This window comes from Arvicanthis niloticus, chromosome 7 (genome assembly GCF_011762505.2).
Source record: "Arvicanthis niloticus isolate mArvNil1 chromosome 7, mArvNil1.pat.X, whole genome shotgun sequence".
Lineage (NCBI taxonomy): Eukaryota > Metazoa > Chordata > Mammalia > Rodentia > Muridae > Arvicanthis > Arvicanthis niloticus.
Genome location: NC_047664.1, coordinates 25044644 through 25066844, shown reverse-complemented (window position 1 = coordinate 25066844; position 22201 = coordinate 25044644). Strand labels below are relative to the sequence as shown.

Here is a 22201-nt window from a genome sequence, read left to right as displayed (position 1 = left end):
AGTCTCTGATGTATCTATGTGAAATCGTTGTGGTAAATGCAGTAAATCATCTTGTGCCGTGTGTGGAGAAGCATCTGGTGCGGTGTCAGCAGTTCACCAGGCATTTTCGGAGGCAGCCAAGCCCAACTTGCTAAGGCGTCCGGGTAGAGTGCGGCTAGGGAGGGAGAAACTGACCCAGATATGTTTGCAGTCTGGTTGCCAGGTTAGCGTTTGGTTGTATCTGCACTATGTCCACCTTCGAGAAGCCTCAGATTATTGTTCATATTCAAAAGGGCCTCAACTACACAGTGTTCGACTGCAAATGGGTGCCCTGCAGTGCCAAATTCGTGACGATGGGCAACTTCGCCCGGGGCACCGGCGTTATCCAGGTGTACGAGATTCAACGCGGGGACCTCAAGCTGCTGCGGGAGGTGGGTGCAGGCCTGGACTGTTTGGGTTTGCGTGTTCTAGGGTCTGCATTCCTCTTTGACACAGCTTTGCTCCCGCAGAAACAAAAAAGGAGATTACAGATTGAGAAATACTTCAAAGCCGGGAGGTGGTGGCGCACGCCTTTAATCCCAGCACTTGGGAGGCAGAGGCAGGCGGATTTCTGAGTTCAAGGCCAGCTTGGTCTACAAAGTAAGTCCCAGGACAGCCAGGACTACACAGAGAAACCCTGTCTCAAACCAAAAAAAAAAAAAAAAAAAGAAAAGAAAAGAAAAGAAATACTTCAAACTTAAAATTTTGATGTCCCAAAATCTCCCCGGGGAAACTAGTACTTTGGTTCACTGCCAGCCTCTTCCTTTCGCCATCCTCGGTGCAGTCCATTGCAAGGTTTCTGGGAAGTGAATTTAACATTTCATGGCAACGTTCAAGGACATTTTAGGCTGTTTGCAGTTGTTGTAGTCAACTAGTAAGTATGTGCAATAAACCCACGTTTCATACAAGCTAAACCAAAGGAGGCACTACCGGGAGACCTACAACGAAGTTGGTGAAGACTAGTAAATACCCCTTCCTTTCATGAAGTGTCAGTTCAATGCCTGATAGTCCCAGGCATGGGGATTGCAATGCCAACGATCTCATGGAGTTTGTTTTCTGTTGGGGGGAGACAGTCAAACAGACCAAGGATGCATACATGTAAATGAAGATGAGTTTTTTTATTAATGAAAAACTTTATGAAAGTAAAAACAGGTTTATGAAAGTAAAAACAGATGTAGAATGAGTAGAAACTAAGGCAAATTCAGAGTCGAGTATGAAGTTTCTTAAGAGAAGCAGCATGTGAGAAAAGCTCAGTGATGGTGGTAGAAGATAGTTTATTATCTTTAAAAAAAAAAACAAACATGAGCTGGAAGTGGCATTGCACACCTTTAATCACAGCGTTCAGGAGGTAGAAGCAGGAGAATTTCAGTTTGAAATGCTGTCTGCAACAATCACAACCCCCCCCCCCCAAAACAAACAAGCAAACAAAACATATACATACATACATACATACATACATACATACATACAAAGGGGGTAAGTAGGGACCACTTCAAGATCTGTTAAGACGTTTAACAGATTTGTCCTTTTTCCTTCAAGGAAAACAGGACACCACTGAAGGACTTTTAGGAGGATAATGCAAGACCGTATTACAGGTTTTGTAATTATAGGCTACCAGTGAGCCAATTACAGAATGATGATAATTGACATTTCCTTCCTTCCTTCCTTCCTTCCTTCCTTCCTTCCTTCCTTCCTTCCTTTGTTCTTCCCTCCCTCCCTTCCTTCTTTCTTTCCTTCCTTCCTTTGTTCCTGAGATGAGTGTTTTCTGTTACTCAGCTGGCCTCAAACCGATAATCCTCAAACCAGTGTCCCAGTGGGCTGGGATTCAGGTCATGTGCCACAGTGCTGAGGTGTGGCTAAGTAACAGTTTTATAGTTACAGCTTTTAAAATCTTTCTATTTGGGTTGACTGAAACAAATAGCAGTCACGTCGAGGTGTTGAGGGTTGATAAAGAGGTTAGGGCAGGTAGAGGACACATGAACTTGCATGGCAAGGTATGTGGAGGACAGTCGTTCCCTGAGCTTTTTTTTTTTTTTTTTTTTTTTCAGACAGGGTTTCTCTGTGTAGCCCTGGCTGTCCTGGAACTCACTCTGTAGACCAGGCTGGCCTTGAACTCAGAAATCCGCCTGCCTCTGCCTCCCAAGTGCTGGGATTAAAGGCATGCGCCACCACCACCCAGTGGACAATTACTTCTAAAAATTAAGCAAAGTATTAGAAACAAAGCACCTTCCAGAACTTAGTGTTGTATTTTTTGGGTTTCAGTAGAAAAGCATGCGGGTTAAATACATAGTCGGTGGTTCTCACTGCATCAAAGTTTGTGTTTGGTTGCTAATGATGATTGTGTATAGGGTTTAAAATACCAGTGCCTTGCTCCCTGGAAATGTGACCTTCTGCTAGTTGATTTTAGTGAGTACCAGAGTTGAGAACTATTGGGCCAGGTGGAGGACTTACCTAAATATTAGGTACCATACTCGTTTGATGAATTACATCAAGACTTGCTCCAAAGCCTATGCACCTAAGATGACATATAAAAGGAGTAGGTCAGCTATTCCCCGTGTTGTGCTTTATCTTATTGCTAAAGAAATAGATAGAAACAGAGGGCAGAAGGCTGGGCAGTTTGATATGCACTTTTAATACCAGCACTCAGGCAGCAGAGGCGGGACGGTCTCTGTGAGGTTGATATCAGCTTGGTTTACACAGTGAGGTCCATAATAGCCAAAGCTACATAGTGAGATCTTATCTCAAAAAACAAATAAACAAACAAATGAAAATGGAGGGTAGGGAGCTGGAGAGATGGCTCCCTGGTTAAGCACACCAGCTTCTCTTCCCAGTGACCCAGGTTTGATTCCCAGCACCTAGACAGCAGCTCTCACAACTGTCTGTTACTGCAGTTCTAGGGGCTTTGATGCTCTTTGCAGGCAAGCTGCCGATAAACATAAAAATTAAAAAGAAAAGCAGGAAGGATGGATGGATGGAAGGCAGGGCATCCTTTCCTAGTTGTACAGTTTGTTGGGCCACATGACCAGTGTCTAGCCAAGTGTCATTTCATCATCCTTGTCTGAAAATTCGACATATAAGACAACTCTTTTTTTCCCTAATGAATTTAAAGGTGCCATGTGATAAAGAGAGCCCTGAAAAATGAAATTTTGGTTGAAAATTGGTGGTAAGCTAGTATGGTGTTCTAGCTCTTGTGCCAGGGAAGGCACTGCTTGTTAGCATTTGCCTAACTAACCCGTCTAATGTTAATTAAGTAGTGCCAGGATGTGGAGGAGGAAACACTGACGAGCTGCAGTAGACCCGCCCACAGACAGAACAAAAATAGCCCTCATGGCAATTATTGATCATGGCTTCTTTAGTCATGCTGACATACACTCCTGGCAAAGAATATAAAAAACTAGGTCAAGTAAACCATCATGATGACCATACTCAATATTTATCAATTTCATATGCTAACTTTATGTGAAATAATTTTAACCAAGTAGTTACTTTACTTTTAACCAATTAGTTTTCTACCAAAGTAACCACTGGATTCTACTCTTTCCACAGAAAAAAGAGAGTTCTTTTGTATGCTGTACAAATCAAGATTTTTTTTTTTTTTTGTAGTGTCTTCTCAGTTACTAGTTTCTGTGAATGTCTGAGAGCAGAGGAAACATGGCTGCTTTCAGAAGTCCATGAACAACTGAGCCAGCCTTTCTGAGTTAAGTGGAGTCAGGCTGCAGGCGGGTGACACAATCTAACATTTTAAATTGGTTTTACCAAATATGTTTTGAGTTTGATTGTTGAACAGTAAAGTAGTAATATCTAAGTTTCTGCTTCTTTGATATAAAACAGAAACCCTGAGGGAAACATGATACTCTATATTTTGCAAAAGATACTCTATATCTTGCAAAAAAATATGAATGAGGGTTAAAACCAAAAGGGAAATCTGAAATTAGCTTTAATTCATTCCTGCACTGATTTCTGCCCCCACTTTCTCAGGTTTAGGATTTTTTTTTTTTTTTTTTTTTTTTAATGTTTCTATTGACTCAGGCTTGCAGAATAGGACTGTGTAATAAAATGTTTCTTGGACTCTCCTACTGTCTTGGAAGCAGCTTCCCTTAGTAGAAAGAGCTGGAAATCTGCCTAACAATTGGGATATATGTAAGAGACATCACTTCTCATTTTGAAAATGGTATCCATGGGACTGCGGGCGTGGTCAAGGGACTGCTTGTTGTGTAAGTGTGAGGACTGAGTTGTACTTTGTGGCTGCCATATAAAAACTGCTCACCTCTAACTCATGTGCTTGAGGACAGACAAGAAGGTTCCTGGGGTTTGCTGTCAACTAGCTTAACGGAGAACCCTGTCTCAGAGGAATAAAGGAAAGAGTGATAGATTAGGAGACCTAAAGTCCTCTTTTGACTTCTGCATGGATGTGCATGCCTCTACACACACACACACACACACACACACACACACACACACACACACACGGGGGGGCGGGGGAGGGGGAAATGGGAGGTGAGGGAGAGGAACCTAACAGTTTGCAGCAATGTACATGTTAAGAAAAATGATGCTCATTTCTGGAAAAACATGTGGAATGATGCTACCTGTTATCATATGCTCAGTATATGTAAACAATTCCCATGATCTTTAGCAAATTGGCACCAAACACCATCTTAGACACACAGCGCATACAATCCAGAAGACAGGGAGAGTGTTGTGGTGCTGGTTTCGCTATTTCAATATTTAGTGCTGAAGGGCTAATGGGGGCTTTCTTATGCCCTCATTCAGAGAGCATTGAACACCTACCAGATTCAAGACTCCAAGAGACTCATGGACATCTTTGTTCCTGTAGCCTTCAGAAAATAATGTCTCATTGTATTTGCATTTCTGCTGAGAGGTTAACACATTATGTACCGTACCTGCACATCAACAGAGATGGGAGAGCTTTTGGGATTGTGAAAGGGAAGGTTAAAGATCTCTGTGTAGCTTAGTGTGGCCTACAATTCATTGTGTAGCCTTACCTGACCTGGAACTCACAACTAACCTGCTTCCATATCTGGAGTTCTGGGTCTGCAGAAGTGAGCCACCACATGGGGTTCCAGATGGCAGCATTTGGAAACTTCAATGACACCATTTTCTCTCTCTCTTCTGCCCTCACCCCATCTCTCTCCTTCCCTCTCTTGTAATCCTATGATCTCTGGGTTTTAGATCAGTTTGAATCATGTCTGATTTGGGCAACAAAGTGAGAACCCTTGTCTCAGAAACTGGAGAGATAGCTCTGAGGTCACTGGCTGCTCTCCAGAAAGCCTGGGTTTTATTCCTGCCACACACATGACAACCAGTAGTTCCAGAGGCTCCAATGCCCTCTTCTAGCTTATGTGGGTACTGCATGCACCTAAATGAAGGCAAAACACCCATACACATGAAATAAAAATACATAAACTCTACCCACACTTAGACAGTGACCTAGGAGCTCAGAGTTTAAGGACAACCAAGGCTATATAGTAAGACCCTGTCTCAAAATAAAAACCTTTCTTTTGACAGTGTTATGCTTTTTAAATTATACAAAATTGACTAAAGAAAGAGTAAAATTTTTATAGAAAATGTTTTAACTGCTTTTATGTATAATGTATTTATAACCCTCCACAGCAAAGCTGTCAACGTTGTGATTATAAATAGCTGTTTACATGAGTAAAGTATCCTCTCTCCTCTCTATCCAGATTGAAAAGGCTAAGCCTATTAAATGTGGAACATTTGGTGCCGCATCTTTGCAGCAGAGATTCTTGGCTACCGGAGATTTTGATGGAAATCTTCATATATGGTAAGGTTATTAAACAGTTCTCCAAGGCGATACGTACTTACTCTGATAGGCTTATTAGTCTTCTAAAAGAGAATTCTGATTTTAAAATACTTACTTCAAATATTTTAATTCCTTCCAAAAGTAACTGAAGCCATGAGGACTGTGTTATATCTCTGTCACATTCAAAGTCCACTTAAAATCCTAAACTTTATATTACGTTTAAGAATGTGTATGTATAACATTATATGTATGTGTATGTATATGCATGTAATAGCAGTGAACAAACAGGCCGAATGTGAAAGATTAAGGCGCCATCTGTGGGAGGGTTGGAGAGGGAGGGGAATGATACAATTACATTATGACCTCAAAAGTTAAAGGACAAAGATTTTAAAAGATGCTAAGCTTTTTGGTTTAGAACTTGAAACCTGCCCAAGGCTATTTGGGACTAGTAATTAATTAATGCCATTTTAGCAAGAGGATTGGCTTTATAGCGCAATACACTGATACTAATTTTTTCCATGCAGAACTCCCAGTTTAAGTTTTGGTTAGTATTTAATACTTTAAGATCTAGATATGACTTTTAAGAAAATGTCTATTGAACAACTCAATAAAGGCCAGCTTTGAATGAACAAAATCACAGAATTGTCTGCTGCCTTTATATAAATCTTACTTAGAATTATTTTTTAATATTTAAAGTTAAATGAATTCAAATTTCTCTTTAATAACTTTTTAGGAAAATCTATTTTTAGCGTTTAAAGAGTAGTGGATGTTCATTATTTCAGATGTATGTGTGTATTTATACACACACACACACATATATATGCATATGTATGTATTAATACACTTTGGTCTTACTCATTTCCCTCTCCGACTGTTTGCCCTTGTATGTCTGCTCCCTGATTGCTGGTTCTCTTGTTTGTTTGGTTGTTTGGTTGTTTGGTTGGTTTGTTGGTTTGTTTTGAGACAATATCTCTCTTTATAGCCCTGGATGCCCTGGAGCTTACAATGTAGATGAAGCTGGCCTGTAACTCACAGATCTCTCTGCCCTTCCTCCTGAATGCTGAGGTTAAAAGCATTCCCCAACACTCAGACCAGATACATTCTTACTGTGTTTATTCCAGTGTCCACTCCCTCCCTTCTGATTCCCTTTTAAGTTTTGTTTTGTTGTTGTTTAAATTATTTTCACATTGTATTCAGCGTGCATGTCCCTCTGTGTGTGTCTGTATCTGCTTCTGTGGGTGCACATGGACATGAACAAGTGGAGAGCAGAAGACGACTTCTGAGACTCTGTTTTCACTTCACACTTTGTATGATCTGACAGTCAGTGCAGGCTGTCATGCTTGGTAGCAAGTGCATTTACCTCCCTGGCCAATCTTTCAGGTTTTATGACCTATATACAAACATACACGTGTATAATTTTAAATTTATTTTCCATTTTTATTTTATTTTTGGGCTTACTGGCTTAACCTAACAACTCCCACTTCCGTCCGCTTTCTTACAAATACCATGAATTCATCTTTCATCATGGCTGACTAACATCTCATTGTGTATAACCTTACCCACTCCTGTCTTGATGGGTCCATTTCCTGTGGTGTGAAGTCTGTTTCAGAGATTCCTCACTGTGCTTCTATCACCCAGGGTCTTACTTGTGTTTTCCTCTAGCATTTTCAGAGTCTCTGTCTTAGTAACCTAAGTCTTCCATCCATTTTAAGTTTAATTGATTTTAAGGCTATGTGCTAAGTAGTTATGTTTTTTGCTTAGGAATTTGGAAGCTCCTGAGACGCCAGTGTATTCTGTAAAGGGCCACAAAGAAATCATAAATACCATAGATGGTATAGGTGGACTTGGAATTGGGGAAGGAGCCCCTGAAATTGTGACGGGCAGCCGAGATGGTGAGTCAGTTTTAAGTACTGAACAAACGTTTACTGGGACCCTCTGTGCGCCACCATGCGCTCTGCACACGGAATCCTCTTGTTGTCTTGACTCTGCGTGTACCACTTGTGCATCTGCATTGTAACAGACAAGTTGTATTGTGCATTTCTCATTCATTTCAGGCTTCGGTGTATTTTCAGGCAGAGACCCAGCACTGAATATTTTAGTGTGGACTTCAACAACTAACAATGAGCTAACTTTGAAGTGCTTACAAGTCTTCACAGGTTTCTGAAGCAGCCAGTGATGTGATATGTGTGGCAGCTTCTCATCCTCTTTCTAAAAAGCAGAGTTACTACTTAGCAGAATGTCAGGTTGACAGGTACCTAAAGACATGTTCTGGGGTGTATCCATGAGCTCCCCAGCACTGGCCTCAATGACCAACAGACCCGGCCTGAATGACTACATGGGCCCATTGTGGTTTTATTGTCTCCATGGAATGCATTAGTTGCTTTCAAAAGGTTACTGTAAAAGAAAAATGAGATGTCATTTTCTTACTGGAGAGCAGAGGTGTATTAGAATTACTTTTTATGGGAGCCACATGGGACACAAGATGGCGAGCAGTTCATTATGCTGCCCCTGCCATTGTGCTTATCCATTGTACTTTATAGTCCGTCAGATGCTCATGCATCTGCTCCCATAACTCTTTTTCACGGGCTGTACCATTCTATCATGTGGCTATAACAGCATAATTAACTATGCTTCTATAATAGCCATTCAGTGTTTTCTGGGTATTCTTAGGACAGTGGTTTGAAGTGTTAAAGAATTGATTGTAGTTATGTATGTAACTCCTTGGGAAATATTTTTTGATTTATAAAATGTATTTCTAACTAACCCATAGTACCCATTTCCCTGGCCAGCCATAGTGGATGAGGGACTACAAGAGGCTGGCATTGTTTTTTCCTCCTGGAAGTTTGTAGATTAGAGACTGTCCTCTATTTCCACTTACACTAGTGTCAATGCCTGGGTATTGAATTGTCTTTATGTTCTTTGCGAATTCAAGTGTAGAAAACTTACTAAGATCTTAATGACTTGTATAAACCCGTAGCTGAGGTGGTAATCTCTATCAGATTTGTAGGAATCCCCTGCACATAGGATTATAGCCTTTCTGATGACCAGCTCTATCCCTGGTATCTTTCAGGGATAATTTTTCCCTTCCCTGTTCTTGCTCAGATGTAGGCCTTTTAGCCATCTCATTACATGCAGTCATGTTGATTGTAGGCTGTGACACTAGTTACTAACTAGCTTACTAACTACACACTAGTTAGTAATCCTACAATATGAGTTGATATAAGAGGGTTGAAACTTAATTTAAGCTAATTTTATTAATATTCCCTCCTCATTAACTTATGCAGGAAAATTAAGCTTAATTATATTTAAAACAGGTGGGGTTGTTTCTTCTGTGTCAACAAGTGAAACAGGATCTCATGCATGCTGATCATTCTGCCATGAGCTGCCTCCCTAGCAGTTGAAATGACGTTTTAAAATCCCATATAAAAATGTAGTGACAACACTCATTCTTCTGTATAAGAAAAGAACCAAGGATTATATATGTCGTAAGAAAAACAAAGTTAAATTGATACCCCCGCTATTCTAAATGTGTTTGTATGTATTGCGCTAACCCAGACAATAAGGCATATTTTGAGTTGTGCACTTGTCTTTGACATGTCAACCATAACTTACAGATAGTCTAGGAATGCTTTTCGGGTTTTCTCTGTGTACCTATTAATTTAGGAATCATTTGTAATACTAACATGGAGTTATGTCTGGTATCAAGTACAACTTAACCACTTTGAAGTCAGAAAAACATGAATAGTTTTCAGCTGTTATAACACTTATTGTCGAGTGTACACATAACTGTGTAAAGAGAATGGAAACAGGCAGTGGGATCAGTCGCTATGAATTTTGCCAGCTCCCTTTTATGCATGACAGGAACTGTAAAGGTGTGGGACCCAAGGCAAAAAGGGGATCCTGTAGCGAATATGGAACCTGCACAAGGAGAAAACAAGAGAGACTGTTGGACAGTGGCATTTGGTAAGTTACCAACAAGTTACTGCATTTCAGATTCATCATGGTTCAGGAAATTACAGGTAGTCTCTGATAGCCTGTTCTGTAGACTGTTCTGAGATTTGTGCGGGCAGGTATCATAGTCTTAATGTCAGTCTCAGGCTAGGGTTTGCATCTTCACTGTGCTATTTATTGTGTGGCTTGGGGAAGTTACTGTATGTACAGTGTTGCTAATAGAATTTGCTTAATAGTGTTGAGGAGCCAATGAAGTGATGTCACTAAAGCTCTTAGAATGAGCATAGATTACTGAGTGTTGAAAATATTTACTATTATTATAATAGTTTTTTGTTTAATTAATAATATTGACCTAGTTTAGTAACAAATGTCATTAATAGGCCTAAGTGAAGCATCAAATGCAAATGTAACAAAAATCTCACATTGCATTTTACATAGTGTTTATTCTCTAGAAAGTGGTTGTACCATTACATAATTATTTCTTACAAATCTGATAATTGCGACCCTGTATTAATATACTTACAATGCATACTGATCTTGTCAGTGTTACTGCTTATCTTTGACTATAAACGATGCAGACCAAAGCCCAGGCTAGCCACACCTCCCCAAGTAGCTACAATTACAGGAATGTACCGCTGGATGCAACTCCCTACTTAGTTTTAAGCCTGTGTTTTCTCTTTGATAAGGCTGGCCTCAAACTGGCCGAGATCTTCCTGCCTCTGCCATTCAAGTGCTAGGATTATGGCATGTGCACCACACCTGGCTTTTGTGATTTGTTTGTTTGTTTTATTGTTTTGAAATGAGATCTTGCTATGTGCTCAGGCTGGCCTCAAACTCCTAGGTTCAAGTAATACTGCTGCCTCAGCCTTCTGAGGCACTGGAACTGCAGATGTGCACCTCCGTGCCCGGCTTGGGATTTTTTTTTTTTTTTTTAAGTTACTATACTGTGAACATGCAGCTGTGAACCTGGGTCCTCATGGAGTCCTGAAGCATGGTTTAGTGAAGAAAGGCTGACATCTGCTTTACTTACAGTATAAAACATAAGCAATAAAACATGGCAAGAGGCATCTGTCATACAGAGAGACACAGAGGAAGATTGATTTGATCTCAGAACAAGGATTCTGAGGATTTCTGTCTCTGAAATTGGGAAAACTTTGCAACATAGGGAATAACTCCAGAGTGCCCTCGAGGGAGATGGTGGAGCAACTGGCCACAGAGATGACTCTAGCCACGGTTGTTTGTGGGGCCTGGAGGTAGTGGTCTGCCTTGGACAGTCTGTGCTGTCAGGATGTTATTGGTGCTCAGTAGTGGGGGTGGGGAAGGAAGGCCTAATTGTGATGAGTTGAGAAGTTTTAGGCAGGGTTCCAGGCAATGAAAATGATTCATAACACAGATACAGAATAAATAGTATTTATAATTTTGTCTACATCAAATGGAGAACAAAGTAAAGAATTCTGCCCAAGATGATCATGAGACTGATCATGGAGGGAAAGATGTTGTTCACTGAAAAGTTCCACAAGCAGTGGGGCATTGTTAAGCTGAGGTCAACTTGAGACCTAGAAGGGCAAGATACTGGTACCATCAAGAGCTCACAGTAGAAATGCAAGCCTGGAGTTGGTGAGGAGGAAGTTGGAGGCAGTTGAGAATGAAGACATTGGAGTCAGGTATCCCAGGTAATGTCACACACTAATAGGACCACCTTCTTCCCTCACATTTCTCATTCAGTAAGAGCTATGCAGGAAAACCATCCTGGAGCTAAGCATGCTGAAATTAACATCACATTCTAAACTTCAGGTACACCACTAAAAATCTGCACCACTAAAAATGCATTCCAACTCCTTACAAAGGTGGAATAACCAGAAAAATATTCTGCAAAATAATTTTAAAACGTATTTGCATTCATATATTGTCACTGCCAAGGAATAATGTAACTATTATTATATTTCCATCAATTCTATTTCCATCCTCAGAACGCATAATTAGCAACTGTCTCCATTCATTCCAACATTGACTAATTAAACTTATTATTAAACAAATAATGCTAATCCACAGACCAAAAGAACAAACCTGAGCTTTAATAATTGTGTCCTTAATTATATTTGTTGGATCTACAAACTTACTAAGACTTCTACCACACATTTTTATCCCTACCACCCAATCATCTATAAATTTAAGCATAGGAATTCCATTGTGAGCCGGAGCTGTAATTCTAGGGTTTCGACATAAATTTAAAAACTTGCTAGCCCATTTCCTTTCATAAGGGACTCCTATTTCCCTAATTTCTATATTAATTATTATTGAAACAATCAGTCTATTTATTCAACCTATAGCATTAGCAGTCAGACTAGCAGCTAATATCACAGCATATTTCTCTTCTCAGGTCCTATTAAATGTGAATTGTAGATGGTCTGTCTTTGCAGGTGTTATTCTGGATTATAGAGTTTCGTACTTGCCAAAGAAGTCCTAAGCCATATCTGAGCCTGAGAGAACATTTCCTTTCTGTTTAGAATCCATTAAATAATTTCAAGTAGACTTTTGTCATACAGTTTCTAGTAAGCATTAAAAAAAAAAAAGAAAAAAGTTGGTACTCCTCATCTCCTGGTAGGACTGATGGCTGGGGTTATCCCCAGTATAATTTTTAAAAATTAGATTATTTTTCCTAGCAGGCTTTACCTTGGGTTTATGAAGACCTGAAATGTATCTTGATTTTCAGGCAATGCTTATAATCAAGAAGAACGTGTTGTCTGTGCTGGCTATGACAATGGGGACATCAAGCTGTTTGATCTCAGAAACATGTCACTGCGGTGGGAGACAAACATTAAAAATGGGGTAATGTGCATTTGTGTCCCCTCTCCCAACTTCGTTGAGCATGTTTGTGCTGCTCTCCACCACCACACACAACAGAGGTCTCAGGTTCCTTCTAAACCCACGGCTTCCAGTCTTCTACCAAAAGTTAACCATTTAGGGCCAAAGCATCTTGAATCTAATGGTGACCATGCATCCTTTTTTAAAATAGTAAACTCATAGGCTAGAGGGAGAGCTCAGCCATTAAAGGCTAAACTTACAACCACAGTATAAGAAAGTAAGCATGTATTCAGATGTGGTTTGTACGGAGTTCGTGGAGCCTCCAGTCCATCCGAGGACCACACAGATGATATCGCATTGAGTAAATAAGGCCTTTTCCTGCTGGAATAGGAAAACTTTTACCAAATATCTTTGGACTTTTGGTTCTGAGGTTTGTTCCTTCCTGATTTCTGAAGGCAGTGCTAAATTATGAAAGCATTGGGTCATGACCTTCTACTGAGCATGGTAACCCAAGATGGTTTTGTTGATCAAATTAGTTCAAAAGGTTTAATGATTATTCAAGCAGTTCTCCATGCTCTTCTCCCATTCCTATAACTTAAAAGAGCCAACAAAGGCTGGAGAGACAGCTCAGTGGTTAAGAGCATTGAATGCTCTTTCAGAGGACCAGGGGTTTGATTCCTAGCATAACTCCAGTTCTAGGGAATATGACTCCCTCGTCTGGTCCCCTGCGCATCAAGTGCACACCTGATGTTCATATATGAAAGCACATAAAACCCATAAACCCATACACATTATTTAAAAGTAAAGAGAATTACAGCCTATCAATAACAGATGCTCTCTGCTTTTAGGTATGCAGCTTGGAGTTTGACAGAAAGGACATAAGTATGAATAAGTTAGTAGCTACATCTCTGGAAGGGAAGTTCCATGTCTTCGACATGAGAACACAGCATCCTACCAAAGGCTTTGCTTCTGTTACAGAAAAGGTAAACATGAAGGACTCTCTTTCTATGGAGAGGGGTTATGTTTGTTTTAGATAGTACATAGAATGTGTCTCCAGGCTTCCTCTGTCTTCCTCGTGTGGGATCCTAAGTGTTTTTGTGTATATTACTTTTCCAAGAGTTGCCAGCTTTATAATTCCTGACTATTATAACTATCTTGGTTAGCCTGGAATCTTATTTTATTGTTAAAAAACAAAAACAAAACCAAACAAAAAACCTTGCTGATGCCAAGAATTTGATCAGGAAATTCTAAAATTCTAGCCTGGTGTTTTCTAATAAATAAATATTATTTCTGTTAATAACTAACAACGTACTTTCCAGAAATAACATTTTCACTGTATCATTTTATCCCATTTTATTTTATATTAACATTTACTGTAGTAAGTGAACTTCTTTTAAAACAGTGGATTGGAAAGTGATAGATGAAAGAATGTTCTGTTTGCTTATACTTTGGCCTCTACTCAAGATAGCTTTAGTGGGGAAGATTTTTGGTTTGTATGATTAGAAAAATAGGTAAGGAAAGAAAAACAAACAAACAAAATAACTCACAAAAAAGAGAAGATAACTTGAATAAAGTAGCTATAAAAAAATTCATGTTGAAATATCCTGTCTTACAAGAGACAGGCAAGGAGTGTGACCCTCTTTCCCAAACATGAAAAAGAGAGCAGCTACGGGTTAGTGTCCATACGATTCAAATATACAGGTTACATCCCTTCCTTTCCCTTCCCTTCCCTGCTGCTGATGCTATGGGATTTCTTTCAATTCTTGCTACCCTTCATGGTGGGGAATTTCATTCGAGCTATCCTGGAACTCTGTAAACTAGGCTGGCCCCAAACTCAGAGATCAGCCTTTCTCTAACTCCCAGGTGCTGGGATTAAAGGTATGCACCACCACCACTCAGTTGGGGGTTTTGGTTTTTGGGTTTTTTTTTTGTTTTGTTTTGTTTTTTTTTTTTTTTTTTTTTTTTTTAGCAAAACCGTTATTAGAAATTAAAAAGACGCTGGATTTTGTGTGTTGATTTTATATCCTGATACTTTGCTGGAAGTATTTATTAAGTTTAGTAATTTTCTGATAGAGTCTTTAGGGTCTTTTAAGTCTAAGGTTCACATATATAATATAAGGGCACTCTTCGACACCGTGAAAAAAACCCAGTCATGGAATTAAGGATTATGGGAGTAGAAGAAAGTAAAACTATACCAAAAGCACATTTTCACTGAAATCATAGGCAGTTTTCTGAGTCTAGAAAAGGGATGCCCAGACATGTGTAAGGAGCCTGAAGAATAGCAAACAGAATGAGAAGAAAGACTCCCATAGCATGCTACAGTGAGAACACACAAGGAAAGAGTGCAAGACACTTACAAAGGTAGGCCGTAGTACCTGCTAATTTGATAAAACATTTTGAGTCTGTCAGAAAGGCTCCAACAGGCCCTCCTGCCAACCCAGACTATACTCCTCAGCAAAACTGCGTGCTAAAATTAAAGCAGCAATAAAATGTGCTTTAGTAACAGCTGAAGAAAAGGCGGTTACAGTTCTTTGTTTAGAGTCTACTCTTCACGGCTTCCATGTAGTATTTAACCATTACGTATTGTCTGACTAGGCCCATAAATCCACCGTATGGCAAGTCCGGCACCTGCCTCAAAACAGGGAGCTCTTTCTGACAACGGGAGGCACTGGGAGTCTTCACCTCTGGAAGTAGTAAGTCTTTTTAAGTTATTTGTGGGTGTAAAGTAGGAGTTGATGAATTTTTCTTTTTTTCTTTAATATTTGATTAATTCATTTTGCTGGGATGTTTACTTTCTGGGTGTTATATAACTAGTTTTCAAAATATTCTTTTTACTGATTTTATATTTAATGAAAATTTGCCCTTATCTGTCAATAATGTATTTGTCATAGTTAGGTCTCACTATATGAGAACTAGTTAGAAACATTTGGGATTTTCCACCCCATCCCGCCCCGCATAAATTTGAAATTCTAGATGGGCATGTTCACACCATTAATACCAGCACAGAGAAAATAGGGCCAAGAGGATTGCGTTTATTTGAAGCTAGCATGGACTGCATAATAAGTTCCAGGTGAGCCTAGGCTGCAGGATATGACCCTGTCTCAAAAAATAAACAATAAATAAAAATAGGAGGGATCAAGGGATAGAGGGGAAGAAGGGGGATAGCTTTTCCTAGCTGTTTTTTGATTTGATCTAAGACTTTAGTTTAATACTATGTTCTAGTCGTTAGAACATTGCCTCTGGAGTTGGGGAGAGGGTCAGAATGCTGAGGTCTGGGTAATGAGTTTGCTAAGTTCATTGTGGTAGAACTAAAGTAGCCTGAGGCTTCTGGTTGGCCTCCAGATGAAGCCTCACCACCCCTGACTCCTTCCTGTACACCTAGGCAGGATGAGTTACTGTGGAAGCTGTAACCATGTGCCGTGGTCCATGTTTCCTGGGGACACTGAAGTGCTGCTAGGTTCAGTTCAGCAGGTTTTAAACAAATTGAATGTTTGAAAACTTTATTAGCAACCACCACCACAACAACAACCATAAAACTTTAAGCATTATTCAAAAAATGACAAGCTTACAATTGAAGGATATGTTAAAATTAAAGTTGGTTACTTGTATACAAAACCAAACAACAGCATTTACAGTATGGCTTGGGGTTATAAGTTTACAAACCCTTACCTGAGCTCCTTTTAAAAGCTGAACCAGGGCTGCAGTCACATAGTTCTTGTTAGAGAGCTGGAGCTGTTGACTGACAAACTTGTGATTGCCTTTGATTGAAACAACATTTTAATACACTCCATCCAGCCTTGTCTCATTGTAAATTGTGCTGTCAGCAGGAGCAGTAGAAATGTTTTAGGTGTTCTAGGAGGCGGTTGGGTACATAGATCATTTGATCCTGCAACCTTTGCCCTTTATTCTTTCATGGTTCTGACCCAGTCTCACTGCAGTTTTACGGGCTCCTTGGCTAAGCTGTGCCTGTTCTTTGATTCTTTAATTCTTTTTTTAATTTTTTATTGGTTATTTTATTTATTTACATTCCAAATGTTATCCCCTTTCTCTGTTTCCCCTCTGAAAACCCTCCATCCCACCTCCCCCCACTCCCGCCTCCATGAGGATGCGCCCCCCCCCCCCCCCCCCCCCCCCCCGCTTACCCACTTACTCCTGCCCCACCTCTGCTGGGGCATTGAGCCTTCACAGGACATGCCTTTGATGCCCAACAAGGCTATCCTCTGCTACATATGCAGCTGCAGCTGGAGCCATGGGTCCTTCCATGTGTACTCTTTGGTTGGTAGTTTAGTCCCTGGGAGCTCTAGGGGGTCTGGTTGGCTGATATTGTTGTTCTTCCTATGGGTTGAAAACCCCATCAGCTCTTTTAGTCCTTTTCCTAACTCCTCCACTGGGGACCCCGTGCTCAGTCCTATGGTTAGCTGCAAGCATCCACATCTGTATTTGTCAGGCTCTGGCAGAGCCTCTCAGGAGACAGCCATATCAGGGTCCTGTCAGCAAGCACTTTTTGGCATCCACAATAGTGTCTGAGTTTGGTGGCTGCATATGGGATGAATCCTCAGGTGGGGCAGTCTCTGGATGGCCTTTTTCCTTCAGTCTCTGCTCCACTCTTTATTCCTGTATTTTCTTTAGACGGGAGCAATTCTGGGTTAAAATTTTGAGAAGGGTGGGTGTCCCCATCCCTCAGCCTAGGGCCATTCCTAACCTCTGGATATGGCTTCTACAGGTTCTCTCTTCCCTTTGTTGAGGATTTCAGCTAATGCAATCCCCACTAGGTCCTGGGAGCCTCCTGCTTTCCCGGCATCTGGGACTCTCTACCCCTAGTTTCCCCATCCCCATTGCTACACACCTCTGTTCAATTTCCTGGTCCTCTCTACACCTCCCCCAACTCCTCACACATCTGATCCTGCCCCCCCCCTTTTCCTCTCCCCCTCCTTTCTTCCTCCCATGTCCCACCCTCTAATTCCCATGATTATTTTGTTCCCCTTTCTAATTAAGACTGAAGCATCCACACTTTGGTTTTCCTTTTTCTTGACCTTCATATGGTCTGTAAGTTGTGTCATGGGTATTCCGAGCTTTTTTCTTAATATCCACTTATCAGTGAGTACTTACCATGTGTATTCTTTTGTGACTATGTTACTTCACTAAGGATGATATTTTCTAGTTCTATCCATTTGCCTAAGGATTTCATGAATTCATTGTTTTTAATAGCTGAGTAGTACTCCATTGTGTAAATGTACCACATTTTCTGTATCCATTCCTCTGTTGAAGGACATCTGTGTTCTTTCCAGCTTCTGGCCATGGGCTGGAGAGATGGTTCAGCCATTAAAGGCTAGGCTCACAACCAAAAGTAGATTCCCCAATTCTTGAGACTGCTAAAGGAAGCAAGTACCAATTTTCCACATATGGGCTTTATCCAGGGAGGGGTCAGCTCCACTCCTGGAGGTCACCTTAGGGTGAGCATCAAGCATTATCACAGCAGGTGACTTGTGGACTTTGTAAATGCTGCTTTGGAGCTTTGCTGGGAAGCTTCCTGTGCCAGCAAAGAGGAGTGGCTGAAATAAAACGCACTTGAGCTTCAATTGTGCTTATGGCTCTGCCCTGAGAGTACAGTCCGGGTGTCAGCATTCACAGGATGCCTCCCCTTTCGAGAGAGGATGCTGATGAGTTCTCAGACCTTAAAAACACACAAACAAAAACTCTTGCATAGGTAGAAGCAATCACTTATGTTTTGTTGTTATTGTTCTGTGTTTTTTTTTTTTTTTTTTTTTTTTTTTTGAGATGAGGTCTCACTATCTAGCCTTGACTGGCCAGCAGCAGCTTTACAAACAAGACTGGCCTCAGGGTAGAGGTGGAGCCTCTACTTCCTGAGTGCTGGGATTAAAGATGTGCACAAACATACATGGCCTTTATGTTTTAATACTAAGTAACTAGTAACTTCGCTAACAGATGTGAGTAAAGTATCAGATGTGTACCACCACGGGGAGGGGAAGAGACAGACAGAGAGACACAGAGACAGACAGACAGACAGACAGACAGACAGACAGACATTTTATTTCTTTTAAGTAAAATGGTTTGTTGGCTCTAAAAGGAAGAGAATGTGTTTTCTACCTCTGGTTTCTCCTCCATTTCTACTGTGTCTGATTGCTTTGTGCCTCTTAGCCTCTGGGTCTGGCTTATGTTTTGTTGGTTGGTTGGTTTCAGGGTTTTTGCATTCACAAAATGTCATAATTGATGAGCAGTGGGTTCTAAAGGGCCTTGTGAAGAGGTATTCCTTAGAGCCTTAAACCATGTCTGAGAGAAGATTGTTTCTTTTTTCTTATCTTTCAGATCTATATCAGGTATTATTTAGTTGCTGAACTTTCCCTCTTATTGGCTGAAATTTTTATACTTTTAGCTGAAAAAAAAAATCAGATGTTCTTAGCATTGCTTTCTCTTTGGTGAAAGCAGTAGTTTTTAAAATGTCTCCCCAGTGACACTCCCACAGTGATAGTACAAAGAAGGTCCTCAGGCCAGGTCTGAATGGTGGACTCTGGGTTGGAGAATGGTACCAGTTCTCTTGTGTATATGTTAAATGACGTTTTGTAAATGTTACTTACAGCCTTTTCTGTTGTACACTCATTACCCATGGTGTCTAGCCATCCAAATTTAGGAAAGAATTACAACAAAAGATTATGGAGAGCCCCAAATCAGACCAACCTATAGCATTCATATTTTTAAAAAAGGAAAAAAAAAAAGAAGAAGAAGAAGAAGCACAGGCAGATGCTGAACAGAGGTGCTGTGTAGAAGTTTGCAGGAAAAGTCACCATTGCCTGAGGTCTGTTGGACTAGGGCTGAGGGTGAAATTCTGTCTTTACTCATGTAAGGTCAATATTGGAAAGTCCTAAGTGCTGCTTCAGTAATCAGCTGAGAAATAAAAAGTCAGTGAATGCCAGGCTTTCCCTCTTACACTCTCTCTTGTTTTTTAGTGAATACCCTACTCGTCGGTCAAAGAAAGATTCAGAGGGCTTAGAGATGGGAGTCGCAGGCTCCATCAGCCTTCTGCAGAACGTGACTGTGTCTACTCAACCCATCTCGAGTTTGGACTGGAGTCCTGACAAAAGGGGGCTCTGCATCTGTAGTTCCTTTGATCAGATGGTGCGAGTGCTGATAGTTACAAAGCTCCAGACCATTTAACCCAAGGCTTTGAACTTGAAATTGTCCAGAGGGTTACTCACAGAATTTGAGTTGTGTTCTGCATCCTCTGGCCACATTGAAGATGGTTGGATTTGAGTGATGAATGACAGCCACAGGCACAAAGCCAGCCAGCCTCTAGCTTCTTTGGGTTTTTGGTGGCCTGACCAGCATGCTGCTAGCATGTGAAGGTACCACACACCAGGACCAGCTTTGTTCCTTGTTCCCATGTTTCTACTCAAAAAAATTAGAGCCAGGAGCTGTGGTATTTACTTGTGATGCCAGCTACTTAACAGGTTGATACAGGTGGATCAGTATAGCCCATAAGATCAAGACCAGCCTGGGCAGCATATAGAGACCCTGCCTTTAAATACAGTTGGTCACTGGCACTGAAGAGATGGCTCACTGAGGAGAGTGCTGGATGTTCTTGCTGAGGACCCAAATTTGGTCCCCAGTATCCATATCAGGTGGCTTACAACCCCTATAACTTCAGTTGCAGGGCATCTTATGCCATTTTCTGGCTGTATTGGGCAGTGGTACTCACAGACACATGTACATTCTTAGATTTCTTTTTTTTTTTTTTTTTTTTTTTTTTTTTTTTGTTTTTCGAGACAGGGTTTCTCTGTGTAGCCCTGGCTGTCCTAGAACTCACTCTGTAGACCAGGCTGGCCTAGAACTCAGAAATCCACCTGCCTCTGCCTCCCAAGTGCTGGGATTAAAGGCGTGCGCCACCACCGCCCGGCTCATTCTTATAAATTTTAAAAAAATTGTATTTAAATTTTGTAAAATTTTTTTTAAAAAGACAAAGTCAGTAGTTATTTAACTGTATTTTAAGTTTGTTCTTTATCTGCAAGGCTCTATGCTTTCTCTGTACATTTGTGCTTCCACTAAGAATCACTTCACTTGGTCTGTAAAGTACCAGAAAGAACACGGTTCAATTGGCCAGCCTGGAGAACTGTTTTTAGCAGTGTAACTGGTAAAATACTGTGACTTCTAACCATCTCTCTTTTACTCACATATAAGCCTTGGTTGTCTTTTGACTGTGGTAAGTGATGATTGAAGACTGGAATGATTTTTTTTTAAACCTTTTTGTCAAACCTTTAAAATGTATTTTTAAAATAAACAGGTTTTTAAAATATGTGGAAGGTTTGATTCTTTTGCTTTGTTTTTCTCTCTCCTCCTTGTTAAGTACACCTTAGTTCACTGCTCTTGACTCTGGCCCACATCATAAGCTGAGCCTCCTGACTGGATTAATCACACTTACATTAAACCTTGTGTCTCCCAGCTTCATTCAAAAGTACAAAGACACCTAGAATATTCATAATTTACAAATCCAATGAAGTCTTTATTCCCAAAATGCTTTTATAGAACAGAGCTGTGGGGAGTTAAGTGCTTGCTGAGTTCTGAGGACTCTCGTCTCAGTGAATAAAGTAGAATGAGACAGACACTCAACCCTAACTACTGGCATAGGCACCGCATGCACACACAGGAATACAAAGCACATTTTAAAAGGAACGAGGTTGTAGGTATAATATCACAAGAAAAATAAAACAGACCTTTAAAAAGGCTGCTTGAAATTTTCCCCCAGTGTTCTAAAAAAAAATAAAATAGAGAATATATGAAAATCTGGCTTAGAGTATTTGTTATTGATGATATAGAACAATTAATTTATTTCATTAAATCTAAGATGTCATCACTTGCAGAATTATCTTGTACCATAGAGGAAAAACTGCCACCAGTGACACAGCTGCCATGCCTTCTTAGCAGTTGGTATTTGGTTTGTACGATTTTATTTCAGTACCAGGCACTGTTTCCAAGGCTTCATACATGCTCAGCACACACTGTAATACTTGGATATTAATTTTATTATAATTTGTATATTTTATTTTTAGACCATTTTAAGGAAAATGCAGAAAAATAACTTAGTATAGTTATTATTTTCCTCATATTTCTTTTTATTTTGTTTATGTTTTGAACCCAGACTGGTCTTGAACTCTGTCACCTTTTCTCTACCGCAGGTGTGTGCTGCTATACTCGGCTTCCTCAGATTTCTTTCTCTCTAGCCCCTGACTATTCTAGAACTTGCCCTATACATCTGGCTGACCTTAACTGGCAGAAACCTGTTTGCCTCTGTCTCTTTAGTGCTAGGATTAAAGATGTATGCCACCACACCTGACTTTGGCTTCCTATTTCTTAATATCCATAGTCTGACCCTTTAACTCATTTTAAAATTTTTGCTTATTTCTTTTAAAAATATTTCTTAGTGTTTTCTAAATTTCTTTTAAACTCGGAGTCATTAGTATCCAATGCTTACAGTATTGTTTTCTCTAAATAGCATGTTGGTGATGGGGCTGGAGAATCCATGTAGTTCCTCCAGAGGACCAATTTGGATTCCCATCATATACATCCTGTAACTCTAGCTGCAGGGAGGCCTTTGCAAGCGTACACACACATGACATACCCTCACTCTCTCTC

The 22201-nt window shown here is 40.4% G+C and overlaps 1 protein-coding gene across 1 annotated transcript; it reads left to right on the top strand.

Moving 5' to 3' along the window:
• Nucleotides 1-136: 136 nt before the first annotated feature.
• On the top strand, nt 137-20864 carry Dnaaf10 (dynein axonemal assembly factor 10). Its single transcript, XM_034509075.2, has 8 exons — nt 137-410; nt 5721-5821; nt 7562-7692; nt 9662-9763; nt 12465-12580; nt 13405-13539; nt 15152-15249; nt 19522-20864. Exons 1-8 carry the CDS (start codon nt 228-230, stop codon nt 19727-19729), a joined length of 1074 nt encoding a protein of 357 aa, XP_034364966.1. The 5' UTR covers nt 137-227; the 3' UTR covers nt 19730-20864.
• Nucleotides 20865-22201: the final 1337 nt, after the last annotated feature.